This window comes from Miscanthus floridulus, chromosome 13, assembly GCF_019320115.1.
Source record: "Miscanthus floridulus cultivar M001 chromosome 13, ASM1932011v1, whole genome shotgun sequence".
Classification (NCBI taxonomy): Eukaryota; Viridiplantae; Streptophyta; class Magnoliopsida; order Poales; family Poaceae; genus Miscanthus; species Miscanthus floridulus.
In genome coordinates, this window is record NC_089592.1 from 76229602 (window position 1) to 76250413 (window position 20812).

General features: G+C 60.7%; 1 protein-coding gene and 1 pseudogene across 3 annotated transcripts; one reads left to right on the forward strand and one right to left on the reverse strand.

Annotated features, from left to right (window-relative positions):
- The first annotated feature begins 7738 nt into the window (after positions 1-7738).
- Positions 7739-9530, forward strand: LOC136502141 (NAC domain-containing protein 83-like). 3 transcript variants are annotated; one of them, XM_066497613.1, is made up of 3 exons: positions 7739-7858; positions 7940-8920; positions 9020-9530. In XM_066497613.1, exons 2-3 carry the CDS (start codon positions 8284-8286, stop codon positions 9337-9339), a joined length of 957 nt encoding a protein of 318 aa, XP_066353710.1. In that variant the 5' UTR covers positions 7739-7858; positions 7940-8283; the 3' UTR covers positions 9340-9530. The 3 variants fall into 3 exon arrangements, with proteins under 3 accessions (XP_066353710.1, XP_066353708.1, XP_066353709.1); XM_066497611.1 differs by having other exon boundaries at positions 7940-9530; XM_066497612.1 differs by having other exon boundaries at positions 8085-9530.
- Positions 9531-10173: 643 nt separating this feature from the next.
- LOC136500073 (uncharacterized) lies at positions 10174-11962 on the reverse strand (annotated as a pseudogene).
- Positions 11963-20812: the final 8850 nt, after the last annotated feature.

The following is a 20812-nucleotide window of genomic DNA, read 5'->3' on the forward strand; positions in this document are numbered from 1 at the left end:
GTCGACGACGGAGAGGATCACCGACTTTCCATTCACCCGGGGCAGCGCCTCCACAAAATCGAGGCCAATGTGGGCCCACACCGCTGTGGGAATGGGCAGCGGCAGTAACAGCCCTGCTGGATGAAGATGCTCGGACTTGTATCTCTGGCAAGTGACGCACTGGCGCACAAAGTCCTGCACACAACGACTCATGTTGGGAAAATGGAAGTCACGGCGGAGACGGTGCAAGGTGCGCTGGACACCCTCGTGCCCATCGTCGTGAACGGCTGCCAGGATCTCTTGCAGTAGTGGCGATGACTGCGGAATGTAGAGGCGGCCACCGTAGGTGACCATGCTGTCGGCCAATCCCCAGGGGGCGGCGCGAGAGCCCGTGCGAAGCTCGTCGTGGATGGCCACCAAGGCGGGGTTGGTTGCCTGGGCCTGGCGTAGACGGCTGATGAAGTCGAAGCGAGAGCCTGAGATCGCCATGAGGGCCACCGCCGGGTCCTCGTCGGTGTCGCGGCGCGAGAGGGCATCAGCCACCGTGTTGGTCGCCCCTGACTTGTACTCGACGGAGAAATCGAAGCCGAGTAGCTTCCCGACCCAGTGATGCTGTGGGATCGTTGCGAGGCGCTGGTCGAGGAGGTACTTAAGGCTGTAGTGGTCCGTCTTGACGAAGAAGCGACGTCCCCACAAGTACGGCCGCCAATGCCGCACAGCCAGGACAAGGCCAATGAGCTCCCGCTCATATGCCGCAAGGGAGCGGTGTCGTGGCGCCACTGGCCTGCTGAAGAACGCAATCGGATGCGCCTCCTGGATGAGGACCGCCCCGAAGCCGTAGGTAGACGCGTCGCACTCGACGACGAAAGGCTTGCTGAAATCCGGAAGTGCCAGCACCGGGGCTGACGTCACAGCCGCTTTAAGGGCGGTGAAGGCAGCCGTGGCGTCGTCGTTCCACGTGAACCCCTCCTTCTTCAGGAGCGCGGTTAGGGGCGCGGCGATGGTGCCGTAGTTGTGGACGAACTTCCGGTAGTAGCCCGCCAAGCCGAGGAAGCCGCGTACAGCACGCGCGGAGCGAGGCTGTGGCCAGTCGTGTATGGCCAGGACCTTGGCGGGATCCATGGCTACGCCGGCCGCGGAGATGATGTGGCCGAGATAGCTGACGGAGTCGACGCCGAACGAGCACTTCGACCTCTTGACGAAGAGGCGGTGTTGGCGCAGGAGAGTCAAGACGACGCGGAGGTGTCGGAGGTGGTCCGCCCAGCTGGAGCTGTAGATCAAAATATCGTCGAAGAAAACAAGCACAAACCGGCGGAGGTAGGAACGCAACACGTCGTTCATGAGCGCTTGGAATGTTGCCGGGGCATTGCAGAGGCCGAATGGCATCACCAAGAACTCGTACAGGCCGTCGTGGGTGCGGAACGCCGTCTTGTGGATGTCCTCGTGCCGCATCCGCACCTGGTGGTAACCTGACCGGAGGTCGAGCTTGGTGAAGAAGCGAGCCCCGTGCAGCTCGTCCAGCAGCTCGTCGACGACGGGGATGGGGAAAGCGTCCTTGATGGTGACGGCGTTCAGGGCGCGGTAGTCGACGCAAAACCGCCACGAACCATCGGCCTTCTTGACGAGGAGGACCGGCGAGGAGAACGCCGAGTCGCTGCGGCGGACGATCCCCTGGGCGATCATGGCGGCGCACTGCCGCTCGAGCTCGTCCTTGTGGGCCGCCGGGTACCGATAGGGGCGGACGGCCACTGGAGGTGCGCCAGGTTGGAGGACGATGCTGTGGTCGCGGGCGCGTGGCGGTGGCAAGCCCGTGGGCTCGGAGAAGACGTCGCTGAATGTGGCCAGCAGCTCATCGAGGAGGGACGCGCTCGGCGCCTGTGCTGTCGCGCGTAAGGCTGGCACCGAAGGACAGGCTACGCCGGTCCACGCGACGGGGCGCCCGTGGCGCTGGAAGGTCATGCGCCGGCTGCCAAGGTCCCAGACGATGGGCCCCAACTGACCGAGCCACCTGGTACCGAGGACGACGTCGTACCCGGCCAGCGGCATGACGTAGAGATCGGCCGGGAACGCCTCGCCATCGACGAGTAAGGGCGCGTTGCGGATGACCCCGGCGCAGGCGACGCGTTCACCATTGGCGACCAAGGCGGTGAGGCGAGGCCGCTGGTGGAGGGGTAGACCGGAGCGTCGAGCTGCCTCCTCCGAGATGAAGTTGTGCGTGCTTCCGGAGTCCAGCAGGGCGACGAGGGCCGCGGTCCCGAGAACCACGGCGATCTGCATAGTGCCCGCCACGGGGACCCCAGCCACTGCCTGTAGGGAAAAACAGGGCGCCGTGGCGTCGTGTTCGACGTCGTCCGCGGCGTCCCGCGCGTCCTCAATCTCCACGCCATCCACGAAGAAGAGACGCCTGCAGAACCGATTGTGGCCACGTGTGTATTTTTCATCGCAATTGAAACACAGACCCAGACGACGCCGCTCCGCCATCTCGTCCGGGGTGAGGCGCCGGTGATTGCCCTCAATGCGGCCCTGCTGGGCGGCCGCTGGTGGAGCCGGAAGCGCCAGGTGCGCCGGGGGCGCCGGAAGTGCTGGTCGTGGCGCGGGCGCAGGCAAGATGCCGCGCGGTGGCGCGCGAGCTGGGGCCGGCGCTGGGCGGGCGGCCTCCATCAGCTCCACCTGGCGGGCCAGGCTCATGGCAGCCGCCAACGTCTCCGGGTTGTGGATGCGGACGGCGTGGCTGAGTGGTGGCAGGAGCCCGCCGGTGAAGAGCTGGACGCGCTGTGCCTCCTCCAGACGACCCGCACGCGGCAGGAGGGCCTGGAAGCGATTGGAGTACTCCTCGACTGTACCAATACGCCGGCACTCGGCGAGCTCGAACAGCGGAGCCGAACGGAGGGGAGGCCCGAACCGAAGGTTCAGGAGGTCCTTGAAGCGCCCCCATGGTGGCGTACCCTCATCCTCTTGGAGCTGGATGTACCAGAGCTGGGCGACGTCCTCCAGGTTGTACGAGGCCATCCAAACGCGCTCCTCCGCCATGGTACGCTGCTGGCGAAAGTATGATTCGCATTTGTTGATGAAGAGCAGCGGATCAGTCTTACCATCGTAACGGGGAAAATCCAATTTCTGGAATTTCGGAGGGCGATCAAGATCGCGCGCCCCGTCCTGGTGACCGCCGGCGCTGCTGTCCGTTGAGGATGACGCCTTGTCCTTCATGGCCGCCATGTCGGACTTCATTGTTGACAGTTCCGAAGTGAGGGCCTTCAACATCTCCATCACGTCGGCCATAGTTGGCTCACTCATGGTGGCTGGGTGCGGCGCGGACGCGGAGGATGATGGTGGTGATGGCGGGCTGCTGGGAGGGTGGGCGGCGGCTGTGGTGGATTGGGTGGGGCGGATGGGCGAGGATTGCCGGGAAAGGGAACGCCTGGAGGCTGATACCAGGTTGTCAAGGGCAGCGAACCCCTGACTGGCTGGACCGCGGCTACGGAGCTCGTAGCCGTCGGCCGTCTTCTCCGGTGAGGTTATACCCCTCTTCCGTAGGCTTACAGAGAATAGAGAGATTAGGGATAACTTTATTGCCTGATTGATCATGACCTCTAATACAGTTTATATAGGCCCATGGGCCGCCACACTTGGCAACAATAAAATAGGAAATAACTAATTAGGGATGAATCCCCTAAACTTAAGGCCAATCACTTATCTAATCAAATCAGCCACTTTCCTTAGCCGCACCTTCCTCCTGATCACCCGCGCCTGCTGCCTCAGCGCGTGCTGCGGCCCGCCTGACATCACGGGCCCTTCGCTGGCGTGCGTAGGTGCGGCCCCACATGACATCTCTCCCCCCCTCGAGAGTCAGCTCGTCCTCGAGCTGGAAGTCTGGAAACTGCTCGCGGAAGGATTCAGCATCTTCCCATGTGGCCGACTCTGGAGGTTCGCCGCGCCAATGGACGAGCAGCTGACGAACGCCTCGCGCCAGGCGAGCCTGCTCCACCTTGCTGGGCTCTGGAGCCACCGTACCATGGTGGATGTGCGGCAGAGCCGGTGGAGCGTCCGGGGGGGTGCCGGCGAACTTCTTGAGGGTACCGACATGAAACACATCATGTATACGAGCTTGCGGGGGGAGCTCCAGACGCACAGCCACATCGTTGATGATCTCGCAGACGCGGTAGGGCCCGATGTAGCGCGGCTTCAGCTTGCCGGTCTGCGCCTGAGGAAGGGACGCCATGGTGCGCTGTCGAAAGCGCAGGAGCGCCCAATCGCCGACCTGGTAGTGCACCGGGCGATGCTGCTGGTCGTAGTGGCGCTTCTGGACACCCTGTGCTTGCTCCAAGCGGTAGCGAACATCAGCTAGGAAGGCCTCGCGCTCCTCCATGTCGCGCGCCACTGCCGCAACGCGCGTCTCACCAGGCTCGTAGGAGCGGATGGTGGGCGGGTCGCGGCCGTACACCACACGGAACGGCGTCTCCCGAAGCGAGGACTGATAGGCCGTGTTGTACATGTACTCAGCCCATGGAAGCCATCGCAGCCACTGCCGGGGTCGGTCACCTGTAAAACAGCGTAAGTACATGATGATGACCTTGTTGGCCGCCTCCGTTTGTCCGTCGGACTGGGGGTGGAAGGCGGAGGTCATGTGCAGCTTGGTGCCCATGAGGCGCATCAGCTCGCGCCAGAACAGCGAAGTGAACACCGGGTCACGGTCGGACACCATGGACTGCGGCAGGCCATGGAGGCGCACGATGTCGGTGAAGAACGCCTGAGCCACTGTCTCAGCAGTGTACGGGTGCGCCAGGGGTATGAAGTGGCCGTACTTGCTGAAGCGGTCGACGACGGAGAGGATCACCGACTTTCCATTCACCCGGGGCAGCGCCTCCACAAAATCGAGGCCAATGTGGGCCCACACCGCTGTGGGAATGGGCAGCGGCAGTAACAGCCCTGCTGGATGAAGATGCTCGGACTTGTATCTCTGGCAAGTGACGCACTGGCGCACAAAGTCCTGCACACAACGACTCATGTTGGGAAAATGGAAGTCACGGCGGAGACGGTGCAAGGTGCGCTGGACACCCTCGTGCCCATCGTCGTGAACGGCTGCCAGGATCTCTTGCAGTAGTGGCGATGACTGCGGAATGTAGAGGCGGCCACCGTAGGTGACCATGCTGTCGGCCAATCCCCAGGGGGCGGCGCGAGAGCCCGTGCGAAGCTCGTCGTGGATGGCCACCAAGGCGGGGTTGGTTGCCTGGGCCTGGCGTAGACGGCTGATGAAGTCGAAGCGAGAGCCTGAGATCGCCATGAGGGCCACCGCCGGGTCCTCGTCGGTGTCGCGGCGCGAGAGGGCATCAGCCACCGTGTTGGTCGCCCCTGACTTGTACTCGACGGAGAAATCGAAGCCGAGTAGCTTCCCGACCCAGTGATGCTGTGGGATCGTTGCGAGGCGCTGGTCGAGGAGGTACTTAAGGCTGTAGTGGTCCGTCTTGACGAAGAAGCGACGTCCCCACAAGTACGGCCGCCAATGCCGCACAGCCAGGACAAGGCCAATGAGCTCCCGCTCATATGCCGCAAGGGAGCGGTGTCGTGGCGCCACTGGCCTGCTGAAGAACGCAATCGGATGCGCCTCCTGGATGAGGACCGCCCCGAAGCCGTAGGTAGACGCGTCGCACTCGACGACGAAAGGCTTGCTGAAATCCGGAAGTGCCAGCACCGGGGCTGACGTCACAGCCGCTTTAAGGGCGGTGAAGGCAGCCGTGGCGTCGTCGTTCCACGTGAACCCCTCCTTCTTCAGGAGCGCGGTTAGGGGCGCGGCGATGGTGCCGTAGTTGTGGACGAACTTCCGGTAGTAGCCCGCCAAGCCGAGGAAGCCGCGTACAGCACGCGCGGAGCGAGGCTGTGGCCAGTCGTGTATGGCCAGGACCTTGGCGGGATCCATGGCTACGCCGGCCGCGGAGATGATGTGGCCGAGATAGCTGACGGAGTCGACGCCGAACGAGCACTTCGACCTCTTGACGAAGAGGCGGTGTTGGCGCAGGAGAGTCAAGACGACGCGGAGGTGTCGGAGGTGGTCCGCCCAGCTGGAGCTGTAGATCAAAATATCGTCGAAGAAAACAAGCACAAACCGGCGGAGGTAGGAACGCAACACGTCGTTCATGAGCGCTTGGAATGTTGCCGGGGCATTGCAGAGGCCGAATGGCATCACCAAGAACTCGTACAGGCCGTCGTGGGTGCGGAACGCCGTCTTGTGGATGTCCTCGTGCCGCATCCGCACCTGGTGGTAACCTGACCGGAGGTCGAGCTTGGTGAAGAAGCGAGCCCCGTGCAGCTCGTCCAGCAGCTCGTCGACGACGGGGATGGGGAAAGCGTCCTTGATGGTGACGGCGTTCAGGGCGCGGTAGTCGACGCAAAACCGCCACGAACCATCGGCCTTCTTGACGAGGAGGACCGGCGAGGAGAACGCCGAGTCGCTGCGGCGGACGATCCCCTGGGCGATCATGGCGGCGCACTGCCGCTCGAGCTCGTCCTTGTGGGCCGCCGGGTACCGATAGGGGCGGACGGCCACTGGAGGTGCGCCAGGTTGGAGGACGATGCTGTGGTCGCGGGCGCGTGGCGGTGGCAAGCCCGTGGGCTCGGAGAAGACGTCGCTGAATGTGGCCAGCAGCTCATCGAGGAGGGACGCGCTCGGCGCCTGTGCTGTCGCGCGTAAGGCTGGCACCGAAGGACAGGCTACGCCGGTCCACCAACAGAGTCCATGCACTTGATCTCTACCTTGTTTTTATGAGCAGAACACACTTCGAGCAAAGTGTGGGGGAGTTGATCCCTCAAATTCTATAAGTGAAAGTTCTAAACCGACAATAATGATGCACACAAGATGTTGCCAGCTTATACTGTTGATGATTGACATCGAAACACTAAACAAGGAGGAAGAACAAGGCAATAAGAATGAACATGTCAAACCAAAATCAAATTTAAAACCAAAATAGGTTTAGCAGAAAAAGGTGGCACCACCATTGGAAGTGCCACTACTGGAGGCACCACCTCAAGAATCCTCATCTTCAAAAGCGAACCTAGTGAACCGAGAAAGGACGCATGTCTTTCTCTAGTCGAGGGTATCATGACTCTCAGAAGGCCTTCCACCGCTTCGTCAACAGACTCGCAACCATTGAATAGACAAAACGATACCATACAATGTATGTTATATAATCATACACAATGGTAGGTAAGCATGGGACATGAGATGGCCAGCCTCCAGCAACAACAGCAACAACAAAATCAAAATTGGAAGACTCTGTTCTAGCACCTCCATATCCGGCCACCTCGTTGAGCAACCACGACAACAACTATCTTAGAGGAGAAAACATGCCCTGTGTATCTAGATAAGTATTTCTTTTTCTTTTATTATTCTTAGTTTGCTTTTATTAGAAAAAAAGATTGAACAATAAAAACAAAATAAAAAAATATGTCTAGTTTGCTTTAATTTCTTTTAAAAGCTAAATAAACAATAACGGACTCTGAAGATAATTTTTTAAAATAGAAATAATAAATAGTTGATCTGTTATAATTTCTTTAAAATATCTGGTTTTCAGCCTTGAATTCTCTTGAATTTTACATAGGATTCTTTTGATATAAGGATTTACCAGCCTGTTCGCTTGTTGATTTCAGCCGACCAAACCAGCCAACCAACGGTGTTTTCCTCTCGTAACGAACCAGCGCCAGCCAGCCAAATCAGCCCAGAAAGTGAACAAGCCGTACGTCGGCGAGCCCTTCTTCTTCGCCGCCACGTGCAGCGACGACTTGCGTCGCCTTCGGGAGGTTCAGCAAAGCCCGGCGGGTGGCGGCTGGTTCCACGACAGAGCCTGCCTCGTCGTGCTCAGATGGTGGCCACGGGGATGACGAACTAGTACGTCGACGAACATGAACTTTCCTTTTGTTTGGATTTTATTGTGCTTCTATAAAAAATTGGGGATTTTTCCTGCAATAGGTTTTCAGGTTTTGGGGAATTTGGACTTAGATTGAATGAGTAATTGATCTTAATCTCTATGGGCATGTTGGCACCAACAATAGTCGTTGTTCCCTCCTCGTACTTGGTATCTGTAGTCGGATTGTCTTAATTTTCCGCGGTGCAGAGTCGGAGTCGGATTTCAGAAGGCTGGATCGACAACGCGTTTTGGGTTCTCGCCTTCCCCTTCCCGCGGTTTCATAAATCCCCCGATCCCATCTCCTCTAGCGCCCACTCCGATCCCTTTCGCGTTTCTCCTCTCTACCGCCACGCCCGCCAATAATCCCTAGCGAGCCGCCGCCGCCGGAGCAATAGAGTCACCGTCCATGGCCGCACAGCTTGGTCTTGCTCCTGGCTTCCATTTTGTGCCCACTGACGTGGAGGTGGTCAGGCTTCACCTCCTCCCTTGCATCCAGGACCAGCCCCAACCGCCGAACGACATCATCGTGGACGATCCGCTGAGCGCGCCGCCGTGGGCTCTCCTCGAGAAGCATGGGCGGAAGCATGAGGCTTTCTTCTTCGCGGTGGGGCAGGCCCTGAACGCCAAGGGCAACCGCCAGAAGCGGACCTGCGAGGGACACGGGACCTGGGAAGGGCAGGGCAAGAGAAAGCGCCAGGAAGAAGGCAAGGAAAAGGAAACCAAGAAGCGCATGCGCGTGAGCGTGTGCGGCCGCACCAAGGAGATCGAGTGGGAGAAGTACGCGCTCAGCTTCCACGAGCGCGGCGTCAAAGGCAGCACGGGCTGGGTCATGCACGAGTACTCCATCACTTCCCCACCTGAGTTCGCTCGGTCGCCGATGAGGGTGTACTGCATCCGCCACAGTGGCCACGGCAAGAACGCCAAGAAGCACAACAGGGACGCGGACGATTGGGGCAGCGACGGTGAGGACGATGATGAAGTGGACGATGCAACCCTCGCCACTACCTCGTGTACTGCGGAGGAAGATCCTGCCCTGTTCATCGGTGAGTACCCACTAGCACCGCAGGCCAAGCACGCCACTTCTCTTCCTGTGGCGGCGGCTGATGTTGTCAATGCCAATCCTGCTGATGGGGCGGGCGCAGGAGCAGGCAATGATCAGGACTTGCCCGCGTTGGTGGAGGACAACGCCACTACCTGGTGTGCTGCAGAGGAAGATCCTGCCCTGTTCATCGGTGAGTACCCGCTTGCACCACAGGCCGAGTACGTGACTTCTCTTCCTGTGGCGGTGGCTGATGTTGTCAACGCCAATCCTGCTGATGGGGCGGGCGCAGGAGCAGGCAATGATCAGGACTTGCCCGCGCTGGTGGAGGACGATGACTGTTTCGCTTTCATGAACTCTTTGTCTGATTTGGTGCCTGGTTTTGACTTCGCAATGAGACCATGGTGCCGGATGCATGATTAAACACGCCAAAAATTGATTTAGCTCCTTAACTTGTAGCTTGAGATAGCGAATTGCTGTATCTGTTGATTTTGTTGAGGATTCTTCGATTCGTAGGTGCCGCCTTTTTTTTTTTGTTTAACTGTACTGCCTTTTTAGTACTAGTTAGTTTAACCATCTTGATTTGTCTTAAAGATACTTGATGAGATCCTATTTGTGACCATTGGTGTATGTGGGCAATTCAAAATCTGCTTCTCTGCTATCATTTTTTTACTATTTTTGTTTTATACTTAAATACAATCAATGATACTGAAAGAACCTTGATAAATGCTGCAGAAGGTGAGAATTACTATGGAGTTGTGAACTCCTCAATTATTACCAATCAGTAACAGTTTGAGCAAATAAACAGAACCTGAAGCTAATGGTACTCACTAAGGATGCACATACTGTTAACTCTATTGATTAGACTGAATGCTTCTGTGTCTACTTATTTGTTTGTTTATATTTAACTACTACACTATTAGTGGAGAAGAAGCAAGATTAGGAACATGTGTGGTTTCTTGGAATCAGATTGCATTTGTGTGTGATTATTAGTGTCATGTGGGGCCGCACCTACGCACGCCAGCGAAGGGCCCGTGATGTCAGGCGGGCCGCAGCACGCGCTGAGGCAGCAGGCGCGGGTGATCAGGAGGAAGGTGCGGCTAAGGAAAGTGGCTGATTTGATTAGATAAGTGATTGGCCTTAAGTTTAGGGGATTCATCCCTAATTAGTTATTTCCTATTTTATTGTTGCCAAGTGTGGCGGCCCATGGGCCTATATAAACTGTATTAGAGGTCATGATCAATCAGGCAATAAAGTTATCCCTAATCTCTCTATTCTCTGTAAGCCTACGGAAGAGGGGTATAACCTCACCGGAGAAGACGGCCGACGGCTACGAGCTCCGTAGCCGCGGTCCAGCCAGTCAGGGGTTCGCTGCCCTTGACAACCTGGTATCAGCCTCCAGGCGTTCCCTTTCCCGGCAATCCTCGCCCATCCGCCCCACCCAATCCACCACAGCCGCCGCCCACCCTCCCAGCAGCCCGCCATCACCACCATCATCCTCCGCGTCCGCGCCGCACCCAGCCACCATGAGTGAGCCAACTATGGCCGACGTGATGGAGATGTTGAAGGCCCTCACTTCGGAACTGTCAACAATGAAGTCCGACATGGCGGCCATGAAGGACAAGGCGTCATCCTCAACGGACAGCAGCGCCGGCGGTCACCAGGACGGGGCGCGCGATCTTGATCGCCCTCCGAAATTCCAGAAATTGGATTTTCCCCGTTACGATGGTAAGACTGATCCGCTGCTCTTCATCAACAAATGCGAATCATACTTTCGCCAGCAGCGTACCATGGCGGAGGAGCGCGTTTGGATGGCCTCGTACAACCTGGAGGACGTCGCCCAGCTCTGGTACATCCAGCTCCAAGAGGATGAGGGTACGCCACCATGGGGGCGCTTCAAGGACCTCCTGAACCTTCGGTTCGGGCCTCCCCTCCGTTCGGCTCCGCTGTTCGAGCTCGCCGAGTGCCGGCGTATTGGTACAGTCGAGGAGTACTCCAATCGCTTCCAGGCCCTCCTGCCGCGTGCGGGTCGTCTGGAGGAGGCACAGCGCGTCCAGCTCTTCACCGGCGGGCTCCTGCCACCACTCAGCCACGCCGTCCGCATCCACAACCCGGAGACGTTGGCGGCTGCCATGAGCCTGGCCCGCCAGGTGGAGCTGATGGAGGCCGCCCGCCCAGCGCCGGCCCCAGCTCGCGCGCCACCGCGCGGCATCTTGCCTGCGCCCGCGCCACGACCAGCACTTCCGGCGCCCCCGGCGCACCTGGCGCTTCCGGCTCCACCAGCGGCCGCCCAGCAGGGCCGCATTGAGGGCAATCACCGGCGCCTCACCCCGGACGAGATGGCGGAGCGGCGTCGTCTGGGTCTGTGTTTCAATTGCGATGAAAAATACACACGTGGCCACAATCGGTTCTGCAGGCGTCTCTTCTTCGTGGATGGCGTGGAGATTGAGGACGCGCGGGACGCCGCGGACGACGTCGAACACGACGCCACGGCGCCCTGTTTTTCCCTACAGGCAGTGGCTGGGGTCCCCGTGGCGGGCACTATGCAGATCGCCGTGGTTCTCGGGACCGCGGCCCTCGTCGCCCTGCTGGACTCCGGAAGCACGCACAACTTCATCTCGGAGGAGGCAGCTCGACGCTCCGGTCTACCCCTCCACCAGCGGCCTCGCCTCACCGCCTTGGTCGCCAATGGTGAACGCGTCGCCTGCGCCGGGGTCATCCGCAACGCGCCCTTACTCGTCGATGGCGAGGCGTTCCCGGCCGATCTCTACGTCATGCCGCTGGCCGGGTACGACGTCGTCCTCGGTACCAGGTGGCTCGGTCAGTTGGGGCCCATCGTCTGGGACCTTGGCAGCCGGCGCATGACCTTCCAGCGCCACGGGCGCCCCGTCGCGTGGACCGGCGTAGCCTGTCCTTCGGTGCCAGCCTTACGCGCGACAGCACAGGCGCCGAACGCGTCCCTCCTCGATGAGCTGCTGGCCACATTCAGCGACGTCTTCTCCGAGCCCACGGGCTTGCCACCGCCACGCGCCCGCGACCACAGCATCGTCCTCCAACCTGGCGCACCTCCAGTGGCCGTCCGCCCCTATCGGTACCCGGCGGCCCACAAGGACGAGCTCGAGCGGCAGTGCGCCGCCATGATCGCCCAGGGGATCGTCCGCCGCAGCGACTCGGCGTTCTCCTCGCCGGTCCTCCTCGTCAAGAAGGCCGATGGTTCGTGGCGGTTTTGCGTCGACTACCGCGCCCTGAACGCCGTCACCATCAAGGACGCTTTCCCCATCCCCGTCGTCGACGAGCTGCTGGACGAGCTGCACGGGGCTCGCTTCTTCACCAAGCTCGACCTCCGGTCAGGTTACCACCAGGTGCGGATGCGGCACGAGGACATCCACAAGACGGCGTTCCGCACCCACGACGGCCTGTACGAGTTCTTGGTGATGCCATTCGGCCTCTGCAATGCCCCGGCAACATTCCAAGCGCTCATGAACGACGTGTTGCGTTCCTACCTCCGCCGGTTTGTGCTTGTTTTCTTCGATGATATTTTGATCTACAGCTCCAGCTGGGCGGACCACCTCCGACACCTCCGCGTCGTCTTGACTCTCCTGCGCCAACACCGCCTCTTCGTCAAGAGGTCGAAGTGCTCGTTCGGCGTCGACTCCGTCAGCTATCTCGGCCACATCATCTCCGCGGCCGGCGTAGCCATGGATCCCGCCAAGGTCCTGGCCATACACGACTGGCCACAGCCTCGCTCCGCGCGTGCTGTACGCGGCTTCCTCGGCTTGGCGGGCTACTACCGGAAGTTCGTCCACAACTACGGCACCATCGCCGCGCCCCTAACCGCGCTCCTGAAGAAGGAGGGGTTCACGTGGAACGACGACGCCACGGCTGCCTTCACCGCCCTTAAAGCGGCTGTGACGTCAGCCCCGGTGCTGGCACTTCCGGATTTCAGCAAGCCTTTCGTCGTCGAGTGCGACGCGTCTACCTACGGCTTCGGGGCGGTCCTCATCCAGGAGGCGCATCCGATTGCGTTCTTCAGCAGGCCAGTGGCGCCACGACACCGCTCCCTTGCGGCATATGAGCGGGAGCTCATTGGCCTTGTCCTGGCTGTGCGGCATTGGCGGCCGTACTTGTGGGGACGTCGCTTCTTCGTCAAGACGGACCACTACAGCCTTAAGTACCTCCTCGACCAGCGCCTCGCAACGATCCCACAGCATCACTGGGTCGGGAAGCTACTCGGCTTCGATTTCTCCGTCGAGTACAAGTCAGGGGCGACCAACACGGTGGCTGATGCCCTCTCGCGCCGCGACACCGACGAGGACCCGGCGGTGGCCCTCATGGCGATCTCAGGCTCTCGCTTCGACTTCATCAGCCGTCTACGCCAGGCCCAGGCAACCAACCCCGCCTTGGTGGCCATCCACGACGAGCTTCGCACGGGCTCTCGCGCCGCCCCCTGGGGATTGGCCGACAGCATGGTCACCTACGGTGGCCGCCTCTACATTCCGCAGTCATCGCCACTACTGCAAGAGATCCTGGCAGCCGTTCACGACGATGGGCACGAGGGTGTCCAGCGCACCTTGCACCGTCTCCGCCGTGACTTCCATTTTCCCAACATGAGTCGTTGTGTGCAGGACTTTGTGCGCCAGTGCGTCACTTGCCAGAGATACAAGTCCGAGCATCTTCATCCAGCAGGGCTGTTACTGCCGCTGCCCATTCCCACAGCGGTGTGGGCCCACATTGGCCTCGATTTTGTGGAGGCGCTGCCCCGGGTGAATGGAAAGTCGGTGATCCTCTCCGTCGTCGACCGCTTCAGCAAGTACGGCCACTTCATACCCCTGGCGCACCCGTACACTGCTGAGACAGTGGCTCAGGCGTTCTTCACCGACATCGTGCGCCTCCATGGCCTGCCGCAGTCCATGGTGTCCGACCGTGACCCGGTGTTCACTTCGCTGTTCTGGCGCGAGCTGATGCGCCTCATGGGCACCAAGCTGCACATGACCTCCGCCTTCCACCCCCAGTCCGACGGACAAACGGAGGCGGCCAACAAGGTCATCATCATGTACTTACGCTGTTTTACAGGTGACCGACCCCGGCAGTGGCTGCGATGGCTTCCATGGGCTGAGTACATGTACAACACGGCCTATCAGTCCTCGCTTCGGGAGACGCCGTTCCGCGTGGTGTACGGCCGCGACCCGCCCACCATCCGCTCCTACGAGCCTGGTGAGACGCGCGTTGCGGCAGTGGCGCGCGACATGGAGGAGCGCGAGGCCTTCCTAGCTGATGTTCGCTACCGCTTGGAGCAAGCACAGGGTGTCCAGAAGCGCCACTACGACCAGCAGCATCGCCCGGTGCACTACCAGGTCGGCGATTGGGCGCTCCTGCGCTTTCGACAGCGCACCATGGCGTCCCTTCCTCAGGCGCAGACCGGCAAGCTGAAGCCGCGCTACATCGGGCCCTACCGCGTCTGCGAGATCATCAACGATGTGGCTGTGCGTCTGGAGCTCCCCCCGCAAGCTCGTATACATGATGTGTTTCATGTCGGTACCCTCAAGAAGTTCGCCGGCACCCCCCCGGACGCTCCACCGGCTCTGCCGCACATCCACCATGGTACGGTGGCTCCAGAGCCCAGCAAGGTGGAGCAGGCTCGCCTGGCGCGAGGCGTTCGTCAGCTGCTCGTCCATTGGCGCGGCGAACCTCCAGAGTCGGCCACATGGGAAGATGCTGAATCCTTCCGCGAGCAGTTTCCAGACTTCCAGCTCGAGGACGAGCTGACTCTCGAGGGGGGGAGAGATGTCATGTGGGGCCGCACCTACGCACGCCAGCGAAGGGCCCGTGATGTCAGGCGGGCCGCAGCACGCGCTGAGGCAGCAGGCGCGGGTGATCAGGAGGAAGGTGCGGCTAAGGAAAGTGGCTGATTTGATTAGATAAGTGATTGGCCTTAAGTTTAGGGGATTCATCCCTAATTAGTTATTTCCTATTTTATTGTTGCCAAGTGTGGCGGCCCATGGGCCTATATAAACTGTATTAGAGGTCATGATCAATCAGGCAATAAAGTTATCCCTAATCTCTCTATTCTCTGTAAGCCTACGGAAGAGGGGTATAACCTCACCGGAGAAGACGGCCGACGGCTACGAGCTCCGTAGCCGCGGTCCAGCCAGTCAGGGGTTCGCTGCCCTTGACAACCTGGTTGTCAAGGGCAGCGAACCCCTGACTGGCTGGACCGCGGCTACGGAGCTCGTAGCCGTCGGCCGTCTTCTCCGGTGAGGTTATACCCCTCTTCCGTAGGCTTACAGAGAATAGAGAGATTAGGGATAACTTTATTGCCTGATTGATCATGACCTCTAATACAGTTTATATAGGCCCATGGGCCGCCACACTTGGCAACAATAAAATAGGAAATAACTAATTAGGGATGAATCCCCTAAACTTAAGGCCAATCACTTATCTAATCAAATCAGCCACTTTCCTTAGCCGCACCTTCCTCCTGATCACCCGCGCCTGCTGCCTCAGCGCGTGCTGCGGCCCGCCTGACATCACGGGCCCTTCGCTGGCGTGCGTAGGTGCGGCCCCACATGACATCTCTCCCCCCCTCGAGAGTCAGCTCGTCCTCGAGCTGGAAGTCTGGAAACTGCTCGCGGAAGGATTCAGCATCTTCCCATGTGGCCGACTCTGGAGGTTCGCCGCGCCAATGGACGAGCAGCTGACGAACGCCTCGCGCCAGGCGAGCCTGCTCCACCTTGCTGGGCTCTGGAGCCACCGTACCATGGTGGATGTGCGGCAGAGCCGGTGGAGCGTCCGGGGGGGTGCCGGCGAACTTCTTGAGGGTACCGACATGAAACACATCATGTATACGAGCTTGCGGGGGGAGCTCCAGACGCACAGCCACATCGTTGATGATCTCGCAGACGCGGTAGGGCCCGATGTAGCGCGGCTTCAGCTTGCCGGTCTGCGCCTGAGGAAGGGACGCCATGGTGCGCTGTCGAAAGCGCAGGAGCGCCCAATCGCCGACCTGGTAGTGCACCGGGCGATGCTGCTGGTCGTAGTGGCGCTTCTGGACACCCTGTGCTTGCTCCAAGCGGTAGCGAACATCAGCTAGGAAGGCCTCGCGCTCCTCCATGTCGCGCGCCACTGCCGCAACGCGCGTCTCACCAGGCTCGTAGGAGCGGATGGTGGGCGGGTCGCGGCCGTACACCACGCGGAACGGCGTCTCCCGAAGCGAGGACTGATAGGCCGTGTTGTACATGTACTCAGCCCATGGAAGCCATCGCAGCCACTGCCGGGGTCGGTCACCTGTAAAACAGCGTAAGTACATGATGATGACCTTGTTGGCCGCCTCCGTTTGTCCGTCGGACTGGGGGTGGAAGGCGGAGGTCATGTGCAGCTTGGTGCCCATGAGGCGCATCAGCTCGCGCCAGAACAGCGAAGTGAACACCGGGTCACGGTCGGACACCATGGACTGCGGCAGGCCATGGAGGCGCACGATGTCGGTGAAGAACGCCTGAGCCACTGTCTCAGCAGTGTACGGGTGCGCCAGGGGTATGAAGTGGCCGTACTTGCTGAAGCGGTCGACGACGGAGAGGATCACCGACTTTCCATTCACCCGGGGCAGCGCCTCCACAAAATCGAGGCCAATGTGGGCCCACACCGCTGTGGGAATGGGCAGCGGCAGTAACAGCCCTGCTGGATGAAGATGCTCGGACTTGTATCTCTGGCAAGTGACGCACTGGCGCACAAAGTCCTGCACACAACGACTCATGTTGGGAAAATGGAAGTCACGGCGGAGACGGTGCAAGGTGCGCTGGACACCCTCGTGCCCATCGTCGTGAACGGCTGCCAGGATCTCTTGCAGTAGTGGCGATGACTGCGGAATGTAGAGGCGGCCACCGTAGGTGACCATGCTGTCGGCCAATCCCCAGGGGGCGGCGCGAGAGCCCGTGCGAAGCTCGTCGTGGATGGCCACCAAGGCGGGGTTGGTTGCCTGGGCCTGGCGTAGACGGCTGATGAAGTCGAAGCGAGAGCCTGAGATCGCCATGAGGGCCACCGCCGGGTCCTCGTCGGTGTCGCGGCGCGAGAGGGCATCAGCCACCGTGTTGGTCGCCCCTGACTTGTACTCGACGGAGAAATCGAAGCCGAGTAGCTTCCCGACCCAGTGATGCTGTGGGATCGTTGCGAGGCGCTGGTCGAGGAGGTACTTAAGGCTGTAGTGGTCCGTCTTGACGAAGAAGCGACGTCCCCACAAGTACGGCCGCCAATGCCGCACAGCCAGGACAAGGCCAATGAGCTCCCGCTCATATGCCGCAAGGGAGCGGTGTCGTGGCGCCACTGGCCTGCTGAAGAACGCAATCGGATGCGCCTCCTGGATGAGGACCGCCCCGAAGCCGTAGGTAGACGCGTCGCACTCGACGACGAAAGGCTTGCTGAAATCCGGAAGTGCCAGCACCGGGGCTGACGTCACAGCCGCTTTAAGGGCGGTGAAGGCAGCCGTGGCGTCGTCGTTCCACGTGAACCCCTCCTTCTTCAGGAGCGCGGTTAGGGGCGCGGCGATGGTGCCGTAGTTGTGGACGAACTTCCGGTAGTAGCCCGCCAAGCCGAGGAAGCCGCGTACAGCACGCGCGGAGCGAGGCTGTGGCCAGTCGTGTATGGCCAGGACCTTGGCGGGATCCATGGCTACGCCGGCCGCGGAGATGATGTGGCCGAGATAGCTGACGGAGTCGACGCCGAACGAGCACTTCGACCTCTTGACGAAGAGGCGGTGTTGGCGCAGGAGAGTCAAGACGACGCGGAGGTGTCGGAGGTGGTCCGCCCAGCTGGAGCTGTAGATCAAAATATCGTCGAAGAAAACAAGCACAAACCGGCGGAGGTAGGAACGCAACACGTCGTTCATGAGCGCTTGGAATGTTGCCGGGGCATTGCAGAGGCCGAATGGCATCACCAAGAACTCGTACAGGCCGTCGTGGGTGCGGAACGCCGTCTTGTGGATGTCCTCGTGCCGCATCCGCACCTGGTGGTAACCTGACCGGAGGTCGAGCTTGGTGAAGAAGCGAGCCCCGTGCAGCTCGTCCAGCAGCTCGTCGACGACGGGGATGGGGAAAGCGTCCTTGATGGTGACGGCGTTCAGGGCGCGGTAGTCGACGCAAAACCGCCACGAACCATCGGCCTTCTTGACGAGGAGGACCGGCGAGGAGAACGCCGAGTCGCTGCGGCGGACGATCCCCTGGGCGATCATGGCGGCGCACTGCCGCTCGAGCTCGTCCTTGTGGGCCGCCGGGTACCGATAGGGGCGGACGGCCACTGGAGGTGCGCCAGGTTGGAGGACGATGCTGTGGTCGCGGGCGCGTGGCGGTGGCAAGCCCGTGGGCTCGGAGAAGACGTCGCTGAATGTGGCCAGCAGCTCATCGAGGAGGGACGCGCTCGGCGCCTGTGCTGTCGCGCGTAAGGCTGGCACCGAAGGACAGGCTACGCCGGTCCACGCGACGGGGCGCCCGTGGCGCTGGAAGGTCATGCGCCGGCTGCCAAGGTCCCAGACGATGGGCCCCAACTGACCGAGCCACCTGGTACCGAGGACGACGTCGTACCCGGCCAGCGGCATGACGTAGAGATCGGCCGGGAACGCCTCGCCATCGACGAGTAAGGGCGCGTTGCGGATGACCCCGGCGCAGGCGACGCGTTCACCATTGGCGACCAAGGCGGTGAGGCGAGGCCGCTGGTGGAGGGGTAGACCGGAGCGTCGAGCTGCCTCCTCCGAGATGAAGTTGTGCGTGCTTCCGGAGTCCAGCAGGGCGACGAGGGCCGCGGTCCCGAGAACCACGGCGATCTGCATAGTGCCCGCCACGGGGACCCCAGCCACTGCCTGTAGGGAAAAACAGGGCGCCGTGGCGTCGTGTTCGACGTCGTCCGCGGCGTCCCGCGCGTCCTCAATCTCCACGCCATCCACGAAGAAGAGACGCCTGCAGAACCGATTGTGGCCACGTGTGTATTTTTCATCGCAATTGAAACACAGACCCAGACGACGCCGCTCCGCCATCTCGTCCGGGGTGAGGCGCCGGTGATTGCCCTCAATGCGGCCCTGCTGGGCGGCCGCTGGTGGAGCCGGAAGCGCCAGGTGCGCCGGGGGCGCCGGAAGTGCTGGTCGTGGCGCGGGCGCAGGCAAGATGCCGCGCGGTGGCGCGCGAGCTGGGGCCGGCGCTGGGCGGGCGGCCTCCATCAGCTCCACCTGGCGGGCCAGGCTCATGGCAGCCGCCAACGTCTCCGGGTTGTGGATGCGGACGGCGTGGCTGAGTGGTGGCAGGAGCCCGCCGGTGAAGAGCTGGACGCGCTGTGCCTCCTCCAGACGACCCGCACGCGGCAGGAGGGCCTGGAAGCGATTGGAGTACTCCTCGACTGTACCAATACGCCGGCACTCGGCGAGCTCGAACAGCGGAGCCGAACGGAGGGGAGGCCCGAACCGAAGGTTCAGGAGGTCCTTGAAGCGCCCCCATGGTGGCGTACCCTCATCCTCTTGGAGCTGGATGTACCAGAGCTGGGCGACGTCCTCCAGGTTGTACGAGGCCATCCAAACGCGCTCCTCCGCCATGGTACGCTGCTGGCGAAAGTATGATTCGCATTTGTTGATGAAGAGCAGCGGATCAGTCTTACCATCGTAACGGGGAAAATCCAATTTCTGGAATTTCGGAGGGCGATCAAGATCGCGCGCCCCGTCCTGGTGACCGCCGGCGCTGCTGTCCGTTGAGGATGACGCCTTGTCCTTCATGGCCGCCATGTCGGACTTCATTGTTGACAGTTCCGAAGTGAGGGCCTTCAACATCTCCATCACGTCGGCCATAGTTGGCTCACTCATGGTGGCTGGGTGCGGCGCGGACGCGGAGGATGATGGTGGTGATGGCGGGCTGCTGGGAGGGTGGGCGGCGGCTGTGGTGGATTGGGTGGGGCGGATGGGCGAGGATTGCCGGGAAAGGGAACGCCTGGAGGCTGATACCAGGTTGTCAAGGGCAGCGAACCCCTGACTGGCTGGACCGCGGCTACGGAGCTCGTAGCCGTCGGCCGTCTTCTCCGGTGAGGTTATACCCCTCTTCCGTAGGCTTACAGAGAATAGAGAGATTAGGGATAACTTTATTGCCTGATTGATCATGACCTCTAATACAGTTTATATAGGCCCATGGGCCGCCACACTTGGCAACAATAAAATAGGAAATAACTAATTAGGGATGAATCCCCTAAACTTAAGGCCAATCACTTATCTAATCAAATCAGCCACTTTCCTTAGCCGCACCTTCCTCCTGATCACCCGCGCCTGCTGCCTCAGCGCGTGCTGCGGCCCGCCTGACATCACGGGCCCTTCGCTGGCGTGCGTAGGTGCGGCCCCACAGGTATCAGCCTCCAGGCGTTCCCTTTCCCGGCAATCCTCGCCCATCCGCCCCACCCAATCCACCACAGCCGCCGCCCACCCTCCCAGCAGCCCGCCATCACCACCATCATCCTCCGCGTCCGCGCCGCACCCAGCCACCATGAGTGAGCCAACTATGGCCGACGTGATGGAGATGTTGAAGGCCCTCACTTCGGAACTGTCAACAATGAAGTCCGACATGGCGGCCATGAAGGACAAGGCGTCATCCTCAACGGACAGCAGCGCCGGCGGTCACCAGGACGGGGCGCGCGATCTTGATCGCCCTCCGAAATTCCAGAAATTGGATTTTCCCCGTTACGATGGTAAGACTGATCCGCTGCTCTTCATCAACAAATGCGAATCATACTTTCGCCAGCAGCGTACCATGGCGGAGGAGCGCGTTTGGATGGCCTCGTACAACCTGGAGGACGTCGCCCAGCTCTGGTACATCCAGCTCCAAGAGGATGAGGGTACGCCACCATGGGGGCGCTTCAAGGACCTCCTGAACCTTCGGTTCGG

Bases quoted from the DNA above. Each gene is read 5' to 3' on its own strand.
- LOC136502141 (XM_066497611.1), top strand. From the start codon at position 8,284: ATGGCCGCACAGCTTGGTCTTGCTCCTGGCTTCCATTTTGTGCCCACT.